Genomic DNA, 27,272 nt, shown 5'->3' with positions numbered 1-27,272 from the left:
ACACCCCACAACACAAAGTCAATCCTACCCCAAAACAACTGGTGTTTGAGACAGGACAATTCACTTGTTGCTTTTTTGTCATTAAGCAAGAATAAGTTCTTTTCTGTATGTTCATGAGCACCTGTATCTCATAAAAGTAAAGCAAGTTTAGATACCCATGAAGTTTTAAAATTTCTCATTAAATAATTGTCATGACAGTTTCTGACAAGAACAGAAAATTTTTACAAAACCAATCAGTTCTCAAGGCAATCTTCAGATTGTAATAAAAACAGAATAAGGTTAAACTAAAGATTTTCATTACAAAGACTGCAACAAGAATAGAAAATGCTCCACAAATGAAATCTTGACAACCCGTAATTCAGGCTACTCCACAGCACAGAGAAATAAACCATGTCTGCAAAAAAAAAAAAAAAAAAGAGCTGTAAGAATGTAAAAAGAACTCTAGATCACAGCAAAGGTAACGTGGAGATGCTTTGTAGAGGAGGCTCTTCTCTGCCTCTCCTTCCCACAACACAGCCCTAGGGACCCACAAAAACAGATGCTGGGAGACTGGGAGCCTTGTGGACAAAAAAACCATATGATATGAGGGAGCTACAGAGAGAGGGAAACATGTGAAATAACACCACTTCTGCTTGTACAATTGGAAAGCTTGCTCCACAGAGCTTGTGCTGTCAGGGGAAAAAGACGGGGATGATGTCACCTAATTCCTCCTTCCTCACTACAAGCTCTGTGTCAGATGATAGTAGGTCACAAGGCTCCCCTAATGCACACTGGCATTTTTCCAGGGGTTGTATGAACATAAAGATCTGCCGGATCAGACCAGTGGTCCAACTAGTCTTGCATACTGCTTCACAGAGTGTCCAATCAGGTGCCCTGGTGAGCCAACAAACAAGGCATAGATGCCTTGACCCTCATTTGATGCTGCCCCCCAATACTGGTATTCATAGGTTTAATGCCTTCCTTTTGTTCACCATAGCTAGTAGCCTCTAGCCAGTTTGGTGTAGTGGTTAAGTGCGTGGACTCTAATCTGGGAGAACTAGGTTTGATTCCCCACTCCTCCACTTGCACCTGCTGGGTGACCTTGGGCAAGCCATAGTTCTGGCACAGCTGTTCTTGAAAAAGAGCAGTTTCCGTCAGAGCTCTCTCAGCCCCACCTACCTCACAGGATGTCTGTTGTGGGGAGGGGAAGGGAAAGGAGTTTGTAAGCCGCTCTGAGACACCTTTGGGTAGTGAAGGGCGGGGTATAAATCAAATCTCTTCTCTTCTTCTTCTTCTCCTCTGATGGACAGGCCAACTAGTGCAATGGCCTAGGGCACAAAACTCCGAGGGGCACAGCGAGGCCCCTGCTGCCGCTGCCGCCCACCCCCAGCATGGCTTTCTGGGCACCCGCTTTGTTGTCTCTGCCTCCTCCTCCAGCATGCTCACTGCAAGGCACACACAAGAGACAGCCTGCACCGGCCCACCATTAGCGAGTTCAGTGCCCCAGCCAGCCTCCTCCCCTGCGGGCGAGTGGGTGCCAAAGGCCCGGCTCATTCACCTGCCCCCCCACCGTGCGAGCAGACGGGGGAGCATGGGGAGATGGATGGCACCGTGGCACCCAGTGGCAGGTGAGGAGGCGTCCCGCTTCACCAGTCCTTCTCATGACGAAAAGGGGGGAAAGACGAGCACGGCCGCAGGAACAGGCCGGCCTCCCTCAACACTTGGCGGTCCCTTCCAGCAACACCGCTCCCCCCCCCACGCAACTCTTCCTGCCTTCGGCCGACCCGATCCAGTTAGCATCTGGCCTCCGCTCCCACAGAGGCAGGGATTGGATGCGGGCTCCCCAGACCACCACCACCGGCTGCACTCCATGGCTCTTCTGCCTCCAGCCCTGCCCCTGGAGAGCGGCATCGACTCCCCCCCCCAAGAGATCGCCAGGCACCTGCCAGGGAGGGAGGTCACCCTAGGGCTCTTCTCTCCCTCCACAGCCATTCAAGGAATGGGGCAGGTGCCCCTCCCGCAGGGGAAAGGGCACTTCTTGCTTTCTAAGATCAATCATTCTGCAGCCGGTACATTATACTTGTGCAGACTTCTGTGGTCTGTCAGGACAGACGTTAAAGGCACGGGGTGCTCCAGTAAGTCCCTCCCTCCAGGGGCCAAAAGCTCTCATTTTTGGTGGGGACTACAGAATTTGCACTGGGGATAGTGTGCAAAGGGCGGCGGGGGTGGGGGGGTGGCATGTGATCCATTTCCTTGGCTCCATCTAGAGCTCTTTGCAGACAGTATCATTTAAAAAAAAAAAAGGACCAAGCAAAATAATACATCGTGCAGGGTCTCATGTTCTCCAGAACCCTTCACGAGGCTGGATGTTTAAAACACACACACTTTGTCTGCAGCCTGTGTAGATAATATAGATCTGCGGTGAGGGTGGGTGCCACAAGGCAGCCTCACCTGGGGGACGGGGCCCCACAAGCTAGCCTTGCCTAGTGCGCAAAAAAACCTCGGGCCGGCCATGCTGATGAACCACTTCTCTATAAATCTGTCTTTCAAAACTATCTGCAGTCATGGACGTCACTATATCCACTAGCAGTGAATTCCACCGTTTAATCCGTCAATGAGTAAAGATGTATTTCCTTTTGTCTGTCCTGAACCTACTGCTCATCAACTTCAGTGGGTGGCCCCAAGGTCTAGTACTATGGGAGAGAGAGAGAAAGCTGTCTTGATCCACTTTCTCCACCCCATGCATAAATTCATAAGCCTCTATTATGTCCCCTCCTTATCCCATCTTTTTTTTTTTTTAGCCTGAAGAGTCCCAGACTCTCCAGCCTTTCCTCATACATAGAAAAAGGTGCTCCATCTCATCAATCATCTTGGTTGTCACAGTGAGCTGCTAAAGGAAGGGGACTGTTGTGAAAATCCACTTCCATGATCTTGTTGTAGTCATGATTCATAGTACCTAACACCATACATTCTAACACTCTGTTTCTCACTATGGTCAACAAGTGATTCCCTAGCATCTAGTATTCAGAAGAATCCTGCCTCTGAACATAGACGTTCCGTTTGGCATCACAGTTGACAAACTGTTGATGGACCCATGAAATTGTATGATCCTTTTAAAATACCATTTAAGGGAACAGGCATCAATTGTATAGCACTGGATTCTATCCATGAACGATGCATTGTATGAAATAGGGATTCTTTTTGTCATATTTCCCATCAATTTAATTGGGTAACTCTAGGTTCTAGAATTATGAGGCAGGAAAATCTCCATTGACTTTCTCCAGATCATGCGCAGTTTTATAACCTGCAGTCATGGCTCTCAGTAGTCACTACTTTTTAAACTCAAAAGCCCCAAACACTATAGCTCTCCTTGTAAATACAAGGCTGTAACACTTTGATCCCCTGACCTCGATAGCCCAGGCTAGCCTGATCTCATTAGATTTTGGAAGCTAAGCAAACTTGGCCCTGGCTAGTAGAATACCAGGGTTGTGACACGGGGGCAGGCAATGGCAAACCACCTCTTGCCTTAAAAACCCTACAGGGTTGCCATAAGTCAGCTGCGATCTGATGGCACTTTCCACCACCACCACCCCCTTAAACATTATAGTGCACTTTACTGCACTGTATCCAGTGTTATAACATTCTTTCACACTGGATGATAGCAACTGCACATAGTATTCAAAAGTGACTGTACCAAAGATTCTGGCCACACCAGAAAAGCACCCTGATATTAGAAAATTTATTTCAAACCTTTTCCTAATAATTCCAGATTTAGCTTGCCTTTTCATGCTGCTCCACACAGATGTGATGTTTTCAGTAAGCTAACATGAGTCCAAGGTCTCTCTCCTGCTTCCTAAGCAGCCATCAGTTGTTAGGGTTGCCAGGTCCCTACCTGCTGGTGGGGGGGGGGGAAGGAGCCGGCATCATGCTAGGCAGGTCACCAGGGGGGGCTCTAGCATTCGGCCGAAAACTCTACGGTACCATAGAGTTTTTAGGCCGAGTGCTAAAGTGTCCCCCCCCCCGGCAATGTGCCCATCGCGATGACCTCACCTCTGGGTGATGTAGTGTGAGGTGGAGAGAGGATTAGACACTCAGTCTAATCTCTCTCTCTCATATATATATAGCCACACAGGCTGAACCCTTTGTCTTATTCACACAGAATAGACTCAAAACTCATACTCACACAGACTAAACTTTTCATCTTATTCACACAGAATGGACTAAAACTCCCATAGTCACACAGACTATGCTCTCTCTTCAAACTTCACACACAGAATCCTCTCATAGACACCCCTCCTCGCACACTCTCAGTCATCAGCCAATCACATCACACTTGTTTCCCTCTATCACTCTTCTTACAGTACTGCAGTCAAACCAAACATTTAAAGAAACACACACACACCAAAACATGAAATCATGTTTGCCATCTACCATAAAGACAAGTCATTTATCATTCCACCTGGAGCCTGGCATCCCTACCCCCATTCAGTCCCAGCTCCCTCCCTTCACCTCACATTACTCTGCTTGTGCTTCTACTCGGAAGTCAGTAATTTAAAAATAATGCCCTCCGAAAAAATAAATCCTGAGGAGAACCCTCTCCCAGCTCCTCCTCCTACAGGCAGGCAGGCAGGCAGGCAAGCTGTGGTGCCGGGCCATGCCTTCTTTGCCTCCTGACCAGCTGGCCAGCGCAGCCAGTGGGGCTTCCAGCCAGGCCCCGATTCAAGCCCCTCTCTGCTGCTCCATGCTGCCAAGTCAGACGATGAGGCCGTGGGGGAAGGCAAAGAGAGGCCTGCGGGGCTGCTTGCTGGCAGGCAGGGAAAGGGTAGCAGCAGAGAGTCCTCCGAGCAGCCCAGAGAGTCAGGGGTCCTGTGCTGCCAAGGAAGTCGGGGGGCCTTAACAGGAAGTTGGGGGGCCAGGCTGGGCTTGTTACTCCCAGAACGCCATTCCTATGTGTTCCTGCTTAAAATTACCCCTGACTATTGGAAAAGAAAATTAAATGCCTAGGAATAACAAATGATATGATTAAAAATACAGAAACTAAAGACATTATAAGACAAATTTAAAAATCTGTAAGGAAATGGGATGTTACAAGTACATCTATTAAGGCGCTTAGGGTATGTTCAACACTCCATTTGGGAATTGCCCTCCCGGTGCAACTGCCAAAATATTTTTATCAACTGACAGTCCCAAAACTAAGAAGAGCTTTTTCTTTGACAAGACTGAACATCCTTCCCTCAGTGCTTTTGGAGAGCAGATATAATAAAGTATACTCTAATAGCACATGCAGATGCTCATATGATACAATCGAAACCATTGAACATATGATTATGGAGTGTCCTATATTCGATGAATTGAGGGCTAATTTAGTCACCCCTTTACTTAAAGATATGGAACTGCTAAATGTGCAAGCCTAGGTGTCATGGCTACTATTGGATACAAATGATCGTGTCACCATCTCAGTGGCAAAATTCATAGGCGCAATAATCAAATAGAAATAATACTGAGTAAGTTATTTTAAAACATTTTTAATTCTAATTTCTGCTTAAGCTAATAGCTGTATGAGCACTACTAAATAGATAAATAGAGATTCATGAAGTGGAAAAAAGAATAAATAAATTACTAGTGGAAATTTGTTTCATTTTCCACTTACGCACCATCCCCATTTCTGCCTGCAAGATAGGTTAGGGTTAGATATAAACACTGGCCCAAGCTGAACTTCATGGCTCAGAAGGTGCTCAAACAGATCTCTCTGTTCCAAGTACAGTTCTTGAACTACTATACAATTCTGATCTTTAGCTAAGCTCCTTCGAATATTCTACAGAAGTGGTAAGAATAGATACAAGAGCACTGCTGAGATGGAATGGGGGGCAGACAGTTCATTTCTGTGACCCACAAGGTTCAGGACTGTTTAATGTTTCAACAGACCGCCATCATCTAAGTTGTTATTTACTTTATTACTATATGAAAGAGCCCCAATATCATCAGGAGATCAATTTGGTACATATCACTCAGAGAAGTAGGATGTGTATGAAAAACCCAAAGCACAGAATTTGTAATTAAAGAAGTCATATTTAGTTTATGATAAAGAAAACCAAGATTCTGTGAGCAAAACAAAGAACTCTCCGTTGTTGAATTAGACAGGCTTTCTGTCTGGCTCTGAAACTTTAATAAGGATTAATCACAGTCACATAAGCAAACAATGTGGGTTGTTTGACCTAGAAATATGACGCTAGTCACATTATTGTCACATAATTGACTGAGCACCATTGTTTTAAGTGTTGGATGTTTTTATTATGTTTTATATGTTTTTAATTATGGCACGGCTAATTACCCTGCCCTTGTTAGCCGCCCTGAGCCCACTGGGGAGGGCGGGATATACATGTGAAAAATAAAATAAATAAATAAATTAAGTTGACCCAATTATATTTCAGCCAATTGTCATCACCTGTGTACTTCATCTCCTCACACTTTTGGGCCTTGCTTGAAAGCAGTAGTATGCATGCCACTTATGAGGTCAAACTGTACATCTTCCCATAAGTAAGGCTTGCAAGAGACGCACATTTTTGCTGACTGGTGGAGAGACCAAGCAAAGTTACTCAGGGTACGTTCAGACGCACCATTTGATCTGGTGTCGTCATGCTTCAGCAACGGATTTTATATGCATGATCACACAGTCAACATCTGCCTCCTGTCCCCGGCCGTTGGTTTCCGGCTCAAAACCGCTTTAACCCGGAGTATTTTGTTACCAGGTCCCAAAGTTGTGTTTTTTCAGCTCTCCCATTTAAAGCAGCATTTTCCCCCTGTCTGATCGCTGCTCCAGTGTCAAGCCACTTCTGGTTTAAACCCCCTCCCTGCTGGAAAGCTGCCCAAGGCTTCCGCTTTTTCCCCACCATTTTTTAAAATGCGTTGGCGGTGTGTGCAAAGGTGGAGCTCCGCTACTGTGTTTAGAAAACTGACATTTAAACAGTCACTTGTTTTAGAGTTTAGATGAGTTTGTGATCTCACAGAAGTAATTTTAGGATCAAACTTTTAAAGGGAAGTCTTTTGTTGGAGGGGTTGGATTGATTCGCCCTGGTGGTTCTGCACATACGCCATGATAGTTCCCTCCATTCTACAAAGGGGCGCCTATGTGCATGCGGAAACTGAGAAAAATAAAAACCCCACAGACACACACTCCCGCGCATTGGTACTGTAGACGCCGGGGAGCAACGTGACTGCGCGGTGAGGCAGGATAAGGGAGGTAAGTGTGATTGCGATTATCCAGATCAAATATAATCCGGTTAGAACTGGAGCAGTTTAACCCGCTCTCAGCACGCCATCTGACCACACTCTCAGTCTATTTTATTCATAGCTTGTGTGCAAAAAACAGAACTGAAGTGAGCTCTGGGCTCCTATAATCTGTACATAGCTGCACACCAACATAATAACGTATCCTAAATTGGAGGGAAATGCCAATATTCTTTGAACCAGAAGAGATGATACTTGTCGGAAAACTGAAACGAATAATTTATCATATATTTTTCACAGCAAAGCCTGTTCTTTAGCAGTATCTACCTGTAGCAAACATGAAAAGATTGATTCTTAGGTATTATTCCAGTTGCAGTTGTTCCAAGTCATTATGATACATGATATGATACTGACAAATGAGTGGAGCTTTGAATTTTCTGGTTTTGGATTACATGGATTTGTATTATATGTTAAATTAATATACTTGAAGTACAATGCTTCTTCTTTACCCCTAAGCACTTCAGAGATGAGATAAATGTAATACTCCAGAAAATACCATAAATAGCTAATTTTGCTTGAATATATTCAATGTATGCCCACAGTAATATCTACTTTGCTATAATACTGTCAAAAACTATCTCTAACCGAAATATTAGTTCTTCTGCTTGTACACATAGAAACAAATGCCCAAAGATCAAAGTGTGTAGTTCAAAGTCACCTCAAGTATCATTCAGTTTAACAGCACTAAAGGAGGATTAGCTGTATACAGCTGTATATAGAAATGTTCTACAATTTTTTGAGGCAAGGGACACAGTGACCCCTATCGCAGCTGTGATAAACCAACCACACTACCACCACCCCAATTTTTGGCACCGCAACAAAATGTCCAGTTTTTCTCATTGGAATGCAGAATAAATACCCCACGATTCCTAGGAGAAAAACTGGGGGGGGTTTGACAATCCTGCGCACCCCCTCCTTCGGCCAGAGTGCAGCTTCACCCCCGGGAGGTCCGGGAGGTCCGACTGCTCAGCTCTGGCCATGGGACTCTCGAGGGGTTGCCTCTTCGCCGGCGCGATGCTGGGGAATTGAGGCGCCTCTCCGCCCTGAAGGTTCTTCGTGCTATGAGACCGAATGGAACCAAGCGACGCTGACCAGGGCAAGCGCAGGAGGTCGAGTGAAAGAAAGAGCTTAAACGAGGTCTGAGGACCAACTATGAATGTGAGTTCAATGTAAGCGTTTAAATAAAAGGAAAAGAAAGCTTCCCAAGCCCCCCACGGAACAGAAAGTGAGGCAAGCGGGGGAGGGACGCTTCCCAAACGGACATACTTAAAAGCTAATTGGAGGGGGGGAACGGAAGAAAAAGTGAATAAAACTGTTAAGAAAGACTTACCAAGGCAAGTTCAAGTGTACAAGCACATATTCATAGACTTTTAAAATATCGGTTAAAGTAAACAATCCACAAAGATAGCGGGGAAGAGGACGGAGAAAGAGAAACTTTTAAAAGCGAAAGGGACTGAGAGCCCAAGACCGGAAGCAATCAAACAGCTGAGAAGGTGAAAGAAGTGGACGCCACTGCACAAAAGGTGAAGAAGAAAGTACAAAAGCTGGAAAAGAAGCAAATCTCCACGGAAGATCAGCTGTTACAACTATACATGGAAAAAGCTAATTTGATTCTTCGCTTTCAGGGCCTTCCAGAGACTAAAGGAGAGAATCTGAAAATGAGTGAATTATTGGCCCCAATGACAGAGATGAAGGCGGAATCTTTGCTGAGCGATATGGATGTGGCCTACAGGTCATATTCAGGATATATAAAGAAAAACAATCTGCCTGGGGAAATAGTGATAAGATTCTTGAAGAGATGTGTGAGGGATGCTATCTTGAAAGCGGCATCTGGAGCTCCTTTGAAAGTTGGAGATAATGCTATCAGAATCCTAAAAGACATTCCATTTGAAATAAGACAAAGGAGAAAGAAGTACAAAGATTTAATTCTTTTTCTCCAGACAAACGCAATTGGATACAGATGGCTAACACCAGAAGGTGTGATCTTCAAAATCAAGGATAAAAAGGAAAAGATTGACTGTTCAGAAAGCATGGACATTTTTGAGAGTCCAGATGGGAAAGCCAGAGGAGGAAGAAAAAGAAGGGATGGACAGTAAGTCCAGCAGTGAGCTAGACTCGGGGTCTTCCGGAGACGACTCTTTATCAGAGAAAGGGGCAGCCGCCCCTAAAAGTCCTTATAAACTGCGGAAGAGACTGGTCAAGGGGATATGAAGGCTGAAGGACTCTGAATTGTGCCTTTGAAAAAACGTTTTTTTCTTTGATACTAGATGCTTAGGGGTCTTTCGGGTTAACAGTGATAGTTAAGATATCGAAAAGATAATACTATAGTTGAATCAGTTCATAATGGGATTAGCGTGATTGAGAGATAGCATGTGCCAAGCTAACTAGATGATCTCCTCTCTTGGGCTTTTAGATAGTAGTGGGTATCTTTTCTTTATCCCTTAATGTAGTCCCCTATTTCTGTTGTAGTTTGTAGTCTTTATAAAAATGCAATAAAAAAAGAGAGACAAACTGGGGGGGGGGAGTGCATGCACAGCATTTGAAGTAAAGCCGGTCTGCACGAGCTGCAGCCTCCGAAAACCATTCAAGGGTAGTCCCAAGTGGAATGTGCTGTAGCTAAGGCATGCATCACTGTGGCTAGATCTGACAGACCCAGGAGTGTTGAGTAGCATTCCCAAGCTGCAAACTGGGTTAGTAGAAAGGCAGACCAGGGACTCCAGATCTCTCTAGTTTTGGGCTGTGATCACACACACTAAACAATCCACTTTCAATCCACTTTCCAACTGGATTTACAGTAAAATCCAGTTGGAAATTGTACTCAAATTGGTTTGAAAGTGGATTATTTAGTTTGTGTGACCGCAGCCTGGGATGGGGATATACTTTCATCGTGCATGTTCTGCATTGATTTTTGCCCTTTTGGCTGTCAGTTGCCTTGTGGTCACTATTCTTGGGTCCTGAATTGGTGGTTGAAGTCAGTAATGAGCTGGGTGAGGGTGAACAAGCCAAAATTTAATCCTGACAAGAGAGAGGTTCAGTGAAAGTGAGGGGAAATGCAGAATGACAAAGAAAACCTCTAAATCCCCACATGGCTTGAGACCAAGGTATGAAGGACCATCATCTCCATTATGTTCCTGCCTATGAATTAAGATCACAGGGAGGGGCCCTTCTGACTGTCCCATCAATCAAAGAAGCTTGTTTGGTGGGTAGACAAGGGAGGGCATTTTCAGTAGAAGCCTCATGATTATGGAACAACCTCCCCACACTTTTGTGGGGCCCCCACACTTTTGATCTTTAGGAGCCAGTTGAAGACCGTTTTATTTAGAACCACATTTGCTTAAGTTACTAGCTGTCCTAAACTATGATTTTAGATTTTGATTTTTATGTATTTTGTGTTTTATATATTTGATCTATATTGTAAGTTGCCTTGAGCTCTATAAGGAAGAAAGGTGGGAAAGAAAGAAAGAAAGAAAGAAAGAAAGAAAGAAAGAAAGAAAGAAAGAAAGAAAGAAAGAAAGAAAGAAAGGAAACACATCTTGCAATTCAAATATATTGTTTCTGACCCAAACTCTATGTGCGCAAGAAGATAACAATTTCCTGCATGCTTAGGAGATCAATTCCCTCCTCTTCCTTGTTGTAACCCTTTGCATTTCCTCCAACCTTTGGGAACAGTTTAGCCAGGAGTGCAAGCAGCTATTCTACAAGGGGGAGCAGAAAAGTCTCTCTGTAGGAGTAGAACAACCTCATGCTACTTTGAATTTAAGCTACGTCCTCTGTAAAAAACACTACCTTCTTTCTGACAACTATTTGTGCCATCTAGTCTTATGAAGTTCTTTTTCTAAGGTGTTTCTATATTAACTGTTTTGTCTACCCATTGTTTTTTTGGAAATAAAGTTATGGCTGAATATTATGTGAAGATCTTACTGTTATGTTCTGCTTTTTACTGGGTTTTCATTGTTTTAATTTATTGCAGCACTCTCAATTTAAAGAAAATCCTTGGACTGGCTTGTTGCTATTATTTATTCTCTTTTCTAAACATTTATCCCAGTTTTTATGATTGAGACTTGCTGTTATTTTAATTGCTAAATTTAAATTAAAAGTTGTTGTAAAGTATATTTCTTCTCTTTTCTCAGAAAGAAGTCCTTTTCTCCCTTTCTCACAATACAAGAACTCGTGGGCACTCCATGAAATTGCTGAGCGGTTGGGTTAGAACAGATAAAAGGAAGTACTTCACCCAAAGAGTGATTAACACATGGAATTCACTGTCACAGGAGGTGGTGGCGGCTACAAGCATGGACAGCTTCAAGAGGGAACTGAATAAACATATGGAGCAGAGGTCCATCAGTGGGTATTAGCCACAAGGTATAGATAGGAATTTACAGGCTGGGGCAGGTGATGCACTGTATTCTTGGTGCTTGTGGGGGGGCAACAGTGGGAGGGCTTCTAGTGTCCTGGCCCCACTGCTGGACCTCCTGATGGCACCTGGTATTTTTGGCCACTGTGTGACAGTGTTGGACTAGATGGGCCATTGGCCTGATCCAACATTGGCTTCTCTTATGTTCTTATGTTCTCCCATCCTCAAGTCTAAGAGGTCTTGAAAATGATGGACAAGGCTCTCTAGAAAGTTCTTTGAGCACTCTCAGGCAGAGGTCATTTCGCGGGGGATCGCGAGGGAACGCAGTTCCCCCGGGTGAGGTGCAGGGGGTGGGGCACATGACAAAGCCCCGCCCCTTCTTCCGGCCGCCCCCTTCTTCCAGCCTCATTCTGTTGCAGAAGGAGGAAGAAGCAGGAGGGTAAGTTGGTGTCCTCCCCCTCTGCCTGGCTGAGGCCACTCCATGTGGCCTCCGCAAGGACTCCCAGCCCCATCCAGGAGCTTCCCCGAGGTAGCTGTGTTAGTCTGTTGCTGCAAAATAGTCCAAGAGTTCAAATAGCACCTTTAAGACTAACCTTTAAGACTAAGACTAACTGAGTGGTGGGTGTGTGGCCTTATGACACACTTCCGTTGATGTCAGGGGTGTGTGGCCTCATGACACACTTCCGGTGATGTCAGGGGGTGTGGCATATGCTAATGAGTTATGCTAATGAGTTCCCCTAGCTCTTTTTCTACGAAACGACCCCTGCTCTCAGGTATGCATCACTTGGCCCAGAATTTTGTTTTAATGATAAGTTTGGGTATACTTGGTAAGATAATTTTTCAATAGGGAATTATTTTTTGAAGATGAATGTGATCCCCCCTCCCCAATTTTGAGAATTTTATAATAAAATTGAGTGCACCATGTAGAAAGTACACTGCTTGCCTCAGGATCATGGCTATAGTCTCTTGTGTGATGTTTTCATGCTGTATTAAGTAAAGGTGTTAGGAAGATACATAAGAATACATAATCATTTCACTTTACAATTGTAAAAGGATTAGCTATCTTAGCATCCATTACTGCTGGGATGAATTGCTACTGTGTTTATTTTATTCATTTATGCCCTGTCTTTCTCTCCAATGGGGACCCAAAGAGGCTTACATCATTATCCTCCCCTCCCTTTTACCCTCACAATAACTGCGTGGTTGGGCTGAAATAGTATGACTGGCCCAAAGTCACTCAGTGAGCTTCTATGGCATGAATGGGGATTCAAACTGGGATCCAAAACTCTAACCACTAAACCATACTGTCTCTCTGTATTTGACATATTTTTCTCCTCTGTCCTTGCATATGTATATGTATGCCAGCTGAGGGCACAACCAAACATTGGATGAAATGGGCTTCATGGACTAGAGTCCTTGAAAATGTATGTCACAATAAATCTATTTCTTTTAAGATGCAACAAACTCCATTTGATCTTCTTTTAAGACATGATTATGGTCATTTTTCTCAGAAATCTTCTGGATAGTTTAAGAACTAATTACATTGAACAGAAATCTTATTCTCCATCCTGCAATGGACTAATGTAACTGTTTTAAGAATGTGTTGTAATTCACTTATGTACCTATCATTTCTTCACTACCATCATTAACACAGAGCAGATTTTTAAAATGAGCTCTAGCCTGTGTTGGTCAGACTTGGCCAGAGTATTTGGGCATTATTGCTCTACTAGTTATCCCTTCAGTTCTCCAGTCATCTGAGAACCAATGGATTCAGCACAAGGGACAGACCACTTAGGTACAATCTATATATTATTAGCCACACATGGCCCCATCTGGAGGCAACTAAATCCACAGACCAAGGCCATGTGGAGGCTAAACAGATTTTTCAGTAAACATGGGGCATTCTCCAGTTTTGCATAAAAATCTGGAAATTAAAAAAAAAATACAAAGTGGGTGTTAAATCCTCTGAAAAGCAAAATGCAGGGAGCCACTTCAGCTAAGCCAGAATGGATGCCAGCATCCGCTTCAGGCCCACAGTGGATGCCAGCATCTGCTCCGAGCCTGGCAGCAGTGAAAGCTGATAACTGCTGTGGGCTTGGGTGTGCCAGACAAGGACACTGTAGCAGAGAAGGTCGGCAGCCCTCTACACCCAGGTGCAGTGACAATGGAGGCCGACCTGGGTGTAGAGCAATGGCTGCTGACCCGGGTGACCCCCTAGGTTTGCAGAAAAATCTAAAAAGATGCCGGGAGCCACTATGGGCTCAGAGCACCACCCAGACACCATTGTCGCTGTGGCTGGGGCCCAAGGGAGCTGCGCCAGATAGCAATGGGTGGGATGAGATTCCCACACACCCCCACTCAGAAGGGAGCTGCTCTAGCCCAGCCTGGCCACAGCGGAGGAGGATGCCAGAAGACACTGGCAGCTCCAGTGGGCCTGTCTGTGAAAGACGAAGATGCTGGCAGCTGTGCCAGGCATAGCAGCAGTGGCAGAGGATGCTGGGCTTATCCCCCCCCCCACGTCTCCCATCCCCTCACTGGGGAATTGGCATCAATGGGGGGAGGGATTCCCTCCCGCAAGTATCGCCGGTCCCCACTTGTCATATTTATAGACCATACAGCTTCCCTATTCCAGAAGCTAATTTGATCCTTTGCATAAGTCCCTTGCCCTAGACACCAGGCTAGCCTCATCTCGCCAGAGGTCTGGTGCTAAGAAGGATTGCCCTGGCTAGTATTTGGAAGGGAGACCTCCAAGGAATACCAGGGTCATTACACAGAGGCAGGCAATGGCAAACCACCTCTGAACATTTCTTGTCTTGAAAATTCTACGCAGTCACCACAAGTCAGCTATGGCTTGAAGGTGGTACTACTACGACTACGACTACATAATAATAATAATAATAATAATAATAATAATAATAATAATAATAATAATAATAATAATAATTTCCAGACATACTAGCTGGAAAATCCCCCACTGCCTCCAAGGAAACAATTGAATCAATTTTGCCCTGATTGCAGAATTTCTAAGTGGTCTCCCAACCCTGCATGGGCCACTTTTTTAAAAACCCAGCAACTGATGTTCTTTCCATGAAAATGCACTAGACAGACTTTGTATGGAAATTGTTTGGCAACATGGTGCTTGAATGTTCAGGGTTCATATACACAAATTATGACTACAAAGTAATTCATATCCATTATGCTTTGATTTCAAAAGGGCTTGGGTCACTTTGGCATACAAGCCAATAAGAATATCAATAAGTGTTGAAAAGGTATACTGAAAATATGCTCTCAAATCTCTGATGGTCAAAAAGAAGTGTAGATTATAGCTCATAATTGTTATTCTTAATATATTTTAACCTCCCTAGATTTATTTTCTTTTACTTCACTGAAAATCTGCCCACTACCACCAATCTAATGTATTGCATAAATTTTATCCTTTTGGGAATAACAGCCAGGAAAGATATTGTTCAATATTTCGTATAAATTTATCACTCTCATTATAAATATTTACAGAGATTAAAACGAAAGAACAGCACAAAGTACTAAACACCATGCTCAGAGATAGCTGCAATCCAGATATTCCATTGTCACTATATTCTAAATTCAGCGAACCACCACAAACTATAAAAGAAGAAATTTAGCTCCTTGCCACCTCCAGTTCCACTGAGAGACCTTTTAGAAAGTGCTGAAGTTTTTCTTTGTAAGCAATCTGGAAGTCTTTGATGTGACTCACATATCCCTTTCAGCATCTACAATGATGGATTTATTGTTTTGTCACTTTCCAGTAGCATAAATGACTGTGTGAACACTAGAGACCTCTTCAGCATCCAGCACTAGCTAGAGACATCAGAATAAGTCTGAGTTTGAAAACTCATTTTAAACAAACACACACACACACGTGGGGACCTGCAAGAAACTTGTGGTGTGGCTATCCCATTTCCCCCACCTTTGCTTTCTCCCCTCTCCCCCTACCTCTCATTCTTTCTCCCTCCTGGCAGCAGTAACTCTCTAAGAATCACAATGGATGTCCCAACTACAGAGATCAATTCCCCACAGGGTTGACAACTCCTGGTTGGGAAATTCCTGAAGATTTGGGGGTGGAGCCTTGGGACAGTGAGGTTTGGGGAGGGAAGCAAGCTCAGCAGGGTATAATGCCATAGAGTCCACTCTCCAAAGCAGTCAGGGGAACTGATCTCTGACATCTGGAGAGCAGTTCTAATTATGGGTGAGTCTACCTAAAGGTTGGCAATGGTAGTTCCCATGAAGGCAATGGCAATGGAGGGTGGAGTCTATGGCATTATGTCTGATGCCCCTCCCCTCCTCAAACCCCACCTTCCCCAGGCTTCACCCATCAAATTTCAATGAATTTCCCAACCTGGAGTTGGCAACTCTGTCTCTTTCCCACCCAACCTACCTGAATCTGCCCCTCTATCTTCAGCTTTCCATCTCCAACCCCTCCTCCACAGCCTCTGTCTTGGACAACTACAGTCTTTATCAATAGTGGGTGCCAAAGCAGCTTACATTATTCTCATCTTCTTTTTAACTGCACAACAGCCACCAAGGAAAACCAAGGTTACTATGCAGAGACAGGCAATAGCAAACCACCTCTGAATGGTCTCTTGCCTTGAAAACCCTATAGGATCTCCATAGGGTTACCAGGTTTGTCGGATGAGCCGGTGGGGGGTGGGGTTGCACTCACCAGGAGCAGGGAAGGAAGAGGCCGGAAATAAATGTGACAACCTAGGCATGTTGGGGACAATACACTTATGTCACTCAGAAGTGACATGGGCATGTCAAGGACAACAGGGGTGATGATCTGGATTGTGGGCAAAACCTCTATGGTAGAATTAGCTTCTTACCATAGAGTTTTGCCCCAAAACCAGAGTTTCACCCCCCAATGTCCCCGACATGCCTACGTCACTTCCAGCTGACATAGGCACGTCACGTTTATTTTTGGTTTCTTGCCTGTTTGGGGGGTAGCTCCCTCCAGTTCCTGATAGCCCCCAAACTGGTGGATCCCCCCCAACTTGGGACTGGAAACCCTAGGTCTCCATAAGTTGACCATCCAAGACTATTCCATTACTGGAGCCCTGGCTGCTTGGGAAGAAGAGCTGCAGAAACCTTGGAAGAGAGTTCCTCACCCATGCTTCCCTTCTCCTTAAAAAAAACCAAACCTGACCCTTTGTTCTGCAAGACTGGGCAAGTTTCCATGTTTAAATGCATAGAACTGCAATGTGGTGTATAAGATCTAACCTGCCTACAACCTGTTTTGCATAGCAAGTGACCAGAGCCTATGTGCAGGAAAAACCACCAATGAAAGTAATGGAGCCTGCAATGCCCAAGGATACATCTAAGACTTAAGAAAGATATTGGACAGTATTGTATAGCTGCTGGAGAAGGTTTGAACAGCCATTTAAACGTCACTTTCTTTCATTAAACTGACTCAAAGGGTTGTTGTGAGGACCAAAATGGGAGGCCTATCTAGATGGCATAAGCTTCTTGAAGGAAGACTGAGATAATTATATTATAATAAGTATGTCATGCAAGGCTAGGTGGGTGCTATTCATCTAATTAATGACATAGAGAAACTTTTGTACCTCTCTTTATCCCGAATTCTAGTAAACAGACAGGAACAACTATCTCATCTACTTTCAAGCTTGTACTGGCATCTCTCATGAACTGTCTCATTTCCCTCCATAGTTTATCAACAATAATAATTTTATTGTAAGGAACTTCATTAACAAAAAGCACATCAATAGTACTTTCCTATAGTCATTATTTCTTCTTTAACAGAAAAGAGGGGGGAAATTGTAAAATATTATTTTTACTGGATGGCAGATGACTAAAAAAAGATAACATTTTTGGACTCATAACACGTTACACCTAAAACATACACCATGAATATCTCACTTTTGTCTTGTCCTAACTAAAATAAAATTGCCCCTTGCCATGAGAATCCACTTTAACACATGAATAAAGGTTAAGATTACTCATAACCGAAACAGTGAATGAACATGGCTACAAGACATGCCTGATGCTGCTACCCTTTTAGTTCTATTAAGTAAGACAAGATAAAAATAGAGCAACTCACAACACGCTGCTCACTGTGATGGGGATTTATATCCCTTTCTATTAATGCCCTTTCAGTGTTTGTGGCTTTTATTCGTTAGAACCTTTTCTTTTCATCTATGAAAGATACACAATAGTGTGCAGAAATCTGATTCATAAAAAGCTCACTGCTGAACAATTGTTTTGCAAATAAATGAATAGAATGAAAGCAGACAGTAGTTAATGTAAATTCTTGCACAGCAACCAACAATTCCAGAATAAGTCCTAGAAAATCAAATGGGATATAAATCACACCTTACCTATTCCTTCAAAATATAAACAAAATGCATTTTTCATCACAAGGATGATGTCTACTGCCCTGATTTCTGGAAAACAAGCATCCTTTATTCCTAACACCACATACTAAAACACATAAAACAGAGAATGAGTTTAATACACTAACAGCCATTTGGCATTCACAAAAAATTGAAATTACAAAAAAATCTTCTTGAAAACACCCACAAACCATAACATATACACATCCCTGCATAATTATAGAGGAATACAAGAACTCTGACTTGAAGCCTAGCAACAGTATCCAAGTATTAGTTAGTCTGCTAATCAACTACCAAAACTCACACACCACCACCTCAATGTGTTTCATATTTAAAAATAAAAACCCTCTCGTTTCTATCTTCAGAGCTGCTGGAGAAGGCATACGATAAAACAAACCTTGTTCACTTGAGGAGGAACAACCCATGTCACTTAATCCATCTGGTAATTCCTCTCATAACAAAGAGCCCAGGCAAAACAAAATAAAAAGGTTTAAAAATAGGATATCCAAGTCAAAGGGTCCTTGGTTGGCAACATATTTGATATGTGCATAGCAGTATCTAAAGAGACCTCCAGGACTCCTATATATATTATTGCTGCTTTTTTGTATCTCCATCCTACAGAAGCCACAGTAAATGCTTTACAGCAAATGCTTTCTAAAGCTTCTGTGCTCATTTACTTGCAGACAGCTGTAGGCTGGATGAAAACAATCAGGGATTAACTTTTCTATTCATCACAGCTTTTAATCCATTACTTTCCCTTCGGTTTCCAATAAGAATAAATAAATAGATAATAAAGATAAAATAAAACGTTAGGACTAATTATAAGAAGGAGGCAGAAACAACATGTCAGTGAGCTGAGGCTTAGCTGGACTGTTCATTAAAGACATTCAAAGATGCAGCACTGTTGTCGAAACATAAAATGGAACCGGGCATGCACTGAGCTATAAAATCTTTCCTGATCCCGGTAATAATTGACAAAGCCTTGATATTAAAGAAAGAGCTTTGATATAGCAATGATGTTTATAAAGGCACATTTTGAGGAACTAAGGATCTGAAGAATTTGATAGGCTGCATTTAGTGTAATGTTTAAAATACATGTGTGACAGACAGGTTACCTCCTTTGGAATATCCATAAACAATTAAAATGTTATCCTTTCAAAACCAATTATAAAATAAAACCCTGAAATATGAGTTTCAGTCTTAATTCTCCCCCCACCCCCGCCAATGGTATCAGTCTAATGAAGGATTTTGTATTCTAATATGAAAGTCACTCATCTTGGAATAAGAACAAAAAATCTTTTCCTTATACTGTGATGGTTTCTTAGTAAGGATGACTTTCTAGAAGTGAATAGCTACAGTGTGCCGTAGCAGTTCGTAGGACAGTGCAATACTCCAAACCAAAGGCTTAAGTGGATGTTATTTGTCCCCCAGGAATGTCCCTTGGGAAGGATCAGGAGCAAGCTTCAGGCTCACAGACTCCACTGCAGCCCTTAATCTGTGAAAATTTAAACTCTCACGATGAAGGGAGCTTTCACTCTCAAATGCATACTCATAAGAATAAGGAAGAAGTAGGGAGTGTAGGGGAGTGAGTGAGTTTGAGGCACACACACAGGCTTTCTCTGGGAATAACTGAAAGTGAAATCTGCTCCAAATAGGATATTAATCCATAAGAAGGTACTTTAAAAACCCATTTTCTATGCTGACCAAGTAGATGCGTCTGAGAAGGCACACAAGCAAGGGCATAAAGTCAACAGACCTCACAGCAATGCTGCTCCCCAACAACCAGTATTCAAAGGAAAACTGCCTACTTTGAACATGGAGGTTCCATTTAGCCATCATGGCTTGCAGCTAGGGTTGCCATCATGGCTTGCTAGCATTCCAGCATCTGGTGAGAGAATTTCTTTTATGATCACCATCGGTGACATTATGCCTCTCTAGGTGTCACCAGGAATTTTATGATTTTACCATAGAGTTTTTAGCGATTTCTAGCAAGATATGATCACTTCCGGGTTTTCCTCAGAACTGACATCATACCATCGTCAACAGCCACTCCCATTTCTCCTGCTGGTTGCCAAACCTGGCATGGCAATCCTACTTGTAGCTCTTGATAGAATTCTCCTCCATGAATACAACGATTCTGCATAATCCTGCATGTAGTTTATTCTATTTTATTTCAACCTGCTGCACATGTTTATTATTAGAAATTATTATATTTCAAAGTCTTTCTTCCTGGCAGAAAGTTTTGCAAACAAAAAATCTGTAAGATATGGTTCATGGATTCCCATCAAATTGTAATCAAGCTTCAGAACAGACAATCTGTGATGCAGGTTTGATTGGATTCAATTATCACCAGGTGCTCAGAAAATGAGCAATGGATCTCAGTTATACAAAGGAAAACAAAGGAACTATAAAAGGGGAAGCTAAAGTGTTCAAGATCTTAGAATGCACCTTTCAACACTATAGCATAACTAAGTATTTTTATAATAATATTCCACATTATTACAGCCAGCAGATCAACTAAGCCAGTTAAGGTTTTCATATTACTACTGTTGTTGTTATTATTTTGCTTTCACCAAATCAGTCAATGGTTAACAATTCATTAAGGATAGATAAAAGCTGTTTCAGCACTAGGATGTACCACATGTACTTGCCATACTGAAATGTGCTCTGTCTTTTCATATGGAAGGCAGGCACCATGTCTGAGAACATGATGTGGAACACAAAGGACTACCTGAAGCTTATTTAAATTTATATCTTGTTCTAGGCTCTTCATCTCAGATGTGTGTCCCAGCTAAGCTAACTAAGACAAGACAAATCTTTAGTAAAATATGGTCTCCCACAGAGTCCTTCATTCAATTTTAAATTAAACACTTTGTATATGCAGAGGCTATTAAACACAGTAGATGGTATTGCAAGATATTTTGGGGACCTCAATGAGCATTTAAAACTATGCATAGTGCCTTTATCCAAATGCCTAACATAGACATTAAAAAGCTAATTTGTTCTCATTAACCATGCTTTTAAAAACACGACAAAACAAAATTCCTTTGAACATCAGCGACAGCAGACTGAGACACCAAACACCTCTAAAGGCCATTAACCATTTTCCCAAAGCAAGAGTCAGGCAGCCCTTTCTAAGAGAGGGCACTTCAAAGTTGTAGCTCAGCAGCAGAGAACGTTCTTTGTCTATCTGATGTAGCGCACAGAGTCATAAGCAGTAGAATGCAGATTATTTTCACTGCTGAGGGTTCATGGAGTAAAGGGGCCCCCTAACACTACTATCATTCAAAATATATTTCTGCTACTGTCATTCACATCTATTCCTTGTTCCTTCAAATTCCACAAAATGCAAACAGTTTGTATCAGCACAAAGTCACATTCAGCTACATTACACATTTGGGTTCTTCGGCCATAACGTAATTAGAATGCAGACACTTCTATTTCATATGGAATGCAAGTCCAAGCTTATATGCTGGTTTATATATCTTACATACCAATATCGGTTTCCTTGTGATTCTTGATAAATTCACCAAGTTCAAAATTTCCGGCAATTATTGCCACCTGAAAGGTGAAGGAACAGTATATGTTTATTCTTTCAGTACTAAGTGGCATATCCTGCAGTTATATGCTTTTCAATTTTTTGGAATAGATATGGCGAGAGACCAGTATCATAACCTTGGGTTACCATGTATGAGCTTGTTTTGTGTGACTATAAACACTTGCACTCATTTGGCCCAGACACAATTCATGGAAATAGCTTTCCTCTGTTAGCCACAGAATGATCAGGAACAATTTTTTTCAGTACCAACTCCAAATACTGAAGTATTATTCTGAAAATGTGCAGCTATTTTCATCAAGTAATAAATCATAACACACAAACATGGAAGGCATGCTGGAGGAATTTTACTAATGTTTACTGATGTCTTTATCATATGCTGTATATTTATTCATTTAACTTTTACCCTGCCCTCCCCGCCAAAGCAGACTCAGGGCGGCTTACATAAAACCAATAAACCAATAAACAATTCGGAATAAAATACAGTAATATTATAAAACCATTTGTACATCGTTGGCAGGGCAATACAATAAAGTGCATTTGAAGCACGTTCCACAATGCAGCCACTTTGAATAGCTTCAGCTGGCAGATTGGCACAGGCTTGGTCGATAGGTGCTGCTCCTACTGGAATGCCTGGCAGAAAAGCTCTATCTTCATGGCCCTGTGGAACTGCTGGAGGTCCTGCAAGGCCATGATCTTGCCAGGAAGCTCATTCCAGTAAGTTGGTGCCACCAAGGAAAACGCCCTGGTCCTGGTCGATGACAGCCTGGCGTCCTTAGGACCAGGGAGGGCCAGGTGATTTTGTGTTCCTGATCGCAGTGCTCTCTGGGGAACGTGTGGGGAAAGGCAGTCCCTCAGGTAGGCAGGCCCCTGACCATAAAGGGCTTTCAAAACCAGCACCTTGAAGTGAATCCAGAATGCTATTGGCAGCCAGTGCAGTGACTTTAGCACAGGCTGGATGTGCTCCCGCCAGGAAGACCCATCAACATTTTGCACCAGCTGCAGCTTCTGGAGTTGCACCAAAGGCAGCCCCATGTAGAGAGCATTGCAGTAGTCCAGCCTCGAGGTGACCATAGCGTGGATCACTGAAGCCAGATATTTGCGTTCGAGGAAGGGAACCAACTGCCTAGTCAGCTGAAGATGGTAAAAGGCTGCTTTGGCTGGGGCTGCTACCTGGGCCTCCATCATCAAGGAAGCATCCAGGAGCACTCCCAAGCTCCTGACCTTCAGCGCTGGCACCAATGGTGCCCCATCAAAGGCCAGTAGTGAGATCCCTACACCCCAAGCCACTCAGGCATAGGACCTCTGTCTTTGTCGGATTTCAATTTCAATCGGCTCAGCCTAAGCCATGCAGCCACGTCCTGTAATGGCCGGTCCAGGTAGATAGAGCTGGGTGTCATCCATGTATTGATGACACCCTAGCCCATGCCTCCGGACAATCTGGGCAAGGGGACGCATGTAGATGTTAAGTAGCATTGGGGAGAGCACCGCCCCTTGAGACACTCCACAGATTAGTGGCTGCCTTCGGAACAGCTGCTCCCCAAGACACACCCTTTGTCCCCAATCTTGGAGAAAGGAGACAAGCCATTACAAGGCAAGCCCCTAAATCCCTATGTCAGTGAGGCGGTGGGTGAGCAACTGGTGGTCGACCATGTTGAATGCTGCCGACAGGTCTAACAGCAGCACCGCCATCCCACCCTGATCCAGGTGCCTCCGGAGGTCATCTGTGAGGGTGACCAGTGCTATGTCCGTCCCATGGACTGAGCGGAAGCTGGACTGGAAGGGATCTAGCATGGAAATGTCATCCATAAAGCTTTGCAACTGTATCACCACCACCCTCTCTATTAATTTGCCCAAATAGGGCAAATTGGATATCGGCCGATAGTTCACCAATTTGGCCGGACCAATTTGGCCGGATCTGAGGATGGTTTTTGTAGGAGAGGGTGGACCATCGCTTCCTTGAGAGCCTCCGGGAATAGCCCCTCAGAGAGGGACTTGTTGATAATATCCCTAAGGGTGTCTCAAAACCCCTCGTGGCCAGCTTTAATTAGCCACAAGGAGCACGGGTCCAGGCTGCATGTGGTTGGGCATACAGTTGAGATCAATCTGTCAACTTCGTCTAGGCTGAGTGGACTGAAATAATCCAGAATGGGACCAGAAGATGTGCATGGAGCCTCGAGTTCACTCACTGTCTCAAATGTGGCAGGAAGATCGCGGTGGAGCAACAAGACTTTATCTGCAAAATAGCTCGCAAAAGACTCACAGCCAATATCCAGTTCCCAAATATTTTGTCTACCCTGTGGCAGAACTGTTAAAGACCGAATTGTTCTGTACAATTGTGCTAGTTGTGAGCTTGCAGAGGCAATTGTGGCTGCGTAGAACTTCCTCTTTGCTGCCTTGACTGCCATCTCATAGGACCTCATAAACGTCCTATAGGATGGTCTTGCTGCTTCATCACGAACATGCCGCCACTGTCTCTCTAGCTGTCTGAGTCTTTGCTTTATCAGCCTCAGGTCCCGGGTATACCAGAGAGGCAGCCTTGAGTGAAGGTGCAGAGGGCATCTGGGAGCAATCTCTTTGATGGCTGTTGAGAGCTGGCCATGCCAGTCCTCAACTAGCTCATCTAATGAGACGCCAGGGGGCAATGGATCCAGAAGGGCCATCTGAAGCCACAGAGGGTCCATTTGACTTGCAGGCGAGCTAAAACATGCTCACCACCCAAACAGGGTTGGGGTGACACATTCACTCTGGCCCTCAGGGCATGGTGGTCCAACCATGGAACTGCCATAGCAATAATCCGGTCTATGGTAACCCCCGCCGCAAATATCAAATCAAGCGTGTGACCGGCTTGGTGAGTGGTGGCCGTTACATATTGGGAGAGTCCCAGCACCGCCATGGACGATGCCAGGTCCACTGCCCATGAGGAAGCCGTGTCATCAGCATGGACATTGAAGTCACCCAAGACCTCATTGCCCAGAGGAGGAGGAGGAAAAAGAAGCTGCTGCTGCAAAAAGTTCAAAAAGATTTTACTTTTATATTTCTGTTTCAAAAAATCTGCTCCAAGTTTCGATGTATACATACAATGTCTAGCAGAAAAACAGGAGGATTTACTAAAGCAATAGACAATACCAATCTACTTAGAATTAGATTAATCTTTAGTGAAAACGTGTTTAGCTGGGTTCCAAAAACTCCCTGTTATATACATACCAAAGTCTTGGGCATGCCTACCATGTCTCTAGGGTTGCACTCTCTTCTTTCCAATAGAGCAAGATCCATCAAATAGTCTGAGTATTAAACAATTATTGACTATTTTACAACAGCCAGGTCCCCTTGTCACTCCAGTGGGGGATTATGGGGGGGGTGTGTTCCAGGGGTGGGCTGGGATGCCCCAAGCCCCACTCCCAAGAGCAACCACCCACCCAACCACCCCTTCCCCTCTCCTCCTGCCCAATTTAAAGGGCTTCAGCTGATTGGCAGGGACCACGTGGCCCACCGATCAGCTGGAGGGCCCTTTAAATCTAGCAAAGGGAGAGGGAGAGGGCCAGTCACGGGCAGCATGCTTGGCTCACAAAAAGACCCTTTAAAGGGTTTTTTTGCGAGCGGGGTGGTGGCTGTGGCACAAGAGGCTGGGGAAATCAATACAAAAAGCAGCCTTAAAGAATATACACAAGGTCTGATTTTTTACAAAAAATATTTGAAATGATATTATATAAACTATCATGCAAGCAGTAAAGTGCATCACTATATTAAAAGACATGTAAAATACAGGCAGGAAATGAACTCTTTCAAATGAGTAGGAGTAAATGTAGAACAATGTATTGGCAACTCCAAGGGTGGTGGCATTTTCAGTTCATCTGAGAGACACAGGATGATCAGAGTCCCCTTTGTTTTGAACAACAGGAGGCACTGTTTCATCCAGCTTCTCAGTGCTAGTAGCTGTGCTCTCAGACTGTGTATTTGGACTGCCTAAGCTTGAAGAAGAACCCAAGTTGCTCCACAGATACAGTGCTAGGTGCAGTTGGACACACAACAACACACTTTCTCAGCTGATCCACATGTCTCTGCACAATCCATCCATCTCCTGAGGTGACAGAATATATATATTTTATATACAGTATTCTTAATTAACCCCATCTATGGCCACATTTCAATCGGGGTGGGGACTACCCTACCGGCACCCTGTGGAAGGAGTTGTTGTACTTCTCACTCCTGGTTCGGCTGCTGGCTATTGCTGGCTCGGCGCTTTTCTCCTTCTTGTGGTCCTCGGTGTCGGCTGGTAGGTTCATTCGGCGCACGGCTCGTATCGGCGTGGCCTTGGCTCTGTACATCGTGGCTCCGCCTGCGCCTGCGCCTCACACTCCCCTGCGTCTCCTTGCTCCGCCTGCCGACGTCTGGTCACAGCTCGCCGATATTGTGCTTGATCGCCATTTTTCGCCGCTCGCCATCGAAGTTCTTCACTCGCCACCGATGTTCCACCCCCTTAATGGGGAAGGGTGCTCCCTGCCATCTAAGGCAGGTACCCGATTTATCTACTCGCATCATGATGTAATTTATTGCTTTCGAACCGCTGGGTGGGCGGGCCTGTAACTGTTCTCACAGTAGAAGGTATCCACAAAGGACCTGAGCCAAAGGTTTTAACCCAGACTTCATCTCCAATCATAAAAAGGTTGTTTTGCTTGTTTATCGTGTTGCTGTTTCTGTTGTTGTTGTTTATGATGCATATGTCCTGTCAGATATGGGTGTAACCAATCAAACCTGGACCTCAGTTTCCTGCCCATTAACATTTCAGCTGGCAAGAAACCTGTGGTAAAACGTGGTGAAATTCTATAACTGCACAAAATACCACATGTTCTTCCTTTTTATGAGTATTCTTAGACATGTGTGGACTCTCTAACCTGGGTTCAGGACACTCTCCTAGAATCACAACCAATTTGGGGAAATTAAGCTCTGTGTCAGGAGAAATCTCTTTCCACTTCCACAGTCTGGTTGGAAAACTGACACACTTGCCAATTAGAGGGAACAGAACATGTGATTTAGGGATCTTTACCTGGACAGTACGCCAGCAAGCTCAAAATGCCTCTAATAAGCTACCAGTAACCACAAAATGGGAGGGAATGCAGTATGGTACAGACTTATTTTGTCAGATCTCAAAAGCTAAGCAGAGTCTGTACTTGGAAGGAAGACCTCGGTGGAAGACTCTGAAAAGTGAAACAAAGCAAACCACTTCTGCTTCTCACTTGCCTTTGAAGCCCCTTGCTGGGGTTGCCATAAGACAGCTGCAACTTGACAGCATTTAACACACAGGTCATAACCGCTCCTCTTTAATATAAAGATAGAGCATGAATTGTAGCAAGGTATGTGTTGATATGATGATGTGAACCCAGTGGAATGCGGGGGGGGGAGCTATTATTACTTAATCTCAGAGGTCGATTCGGAGGGATTGCAGGGGATCGCCGTTCCCCCGGGTGAGGGGCGGGGGGTGGGGCACACAATGAAGCCCCGCCCCCTGCTTTTGGCCGCCCCGCTTCCGGCCCTCATTCAGCCAGGAGGAGGCAGGAGAAGAGGGAGGGTGCTTCCTCCCCACCTCTCCCCACCCCTGCCTGCCTGGGGCCAGGGAGGGCCTTTGCGGGGCTTCCTCGCACTCCCACCGGCCTTGCAGGTCCACTGCCGGGCCCCTCATGGGGCTCGGCAGTGGAGCCGCAAGGCCGGCAGCGGC

At 44.2% G+C, this 27,272-nt stretch overlaps 1 protein-coding gene across 1 annotated transcript in view; it reads right to left on the bottom strand.

The window, feature by feature from the left end:
* Window positions 1-27,272, bottom strand: part of SHANK2 (SH3 and multiple ankyrin repeat domains 2) — a 512,140-nt gene that overhangs the window by 399,826 nt on the left and 85,042 nt on the right. Inside the window, exon 7 of the mRNA XM_015410855.1 lies at window positions 21,495-21,561. Within this exon, the coding sequence (XP_015266341.1) occupies window positions 21,495-21,561 (67 nt within the window). The remainder of the gene's footprint in view (window positions 1-21,494; window positions 21,562-27,272) is intronic.

Source organism: Gekko japonicus, unplaced genomic scaffold (genome assembly GCF_001447785.1).
Source record: "Gekko japonicus isolate JY-2015 unplaced genomic scaffold, Gekko_japonicus_V1.1 scaffold65, whole genome shotgun sequence".
Taxonomy (NCBI): Eukaryota; Metazoa; Chordata; class Lepidosauria; order Squamata; family Gekkonidae; genus Gekko; species Gekko japonicus.
Note: the sequence above shows the minus strand (reverse complement) of the source record. Positions and strands in the feature narration are given on the sequence as shown.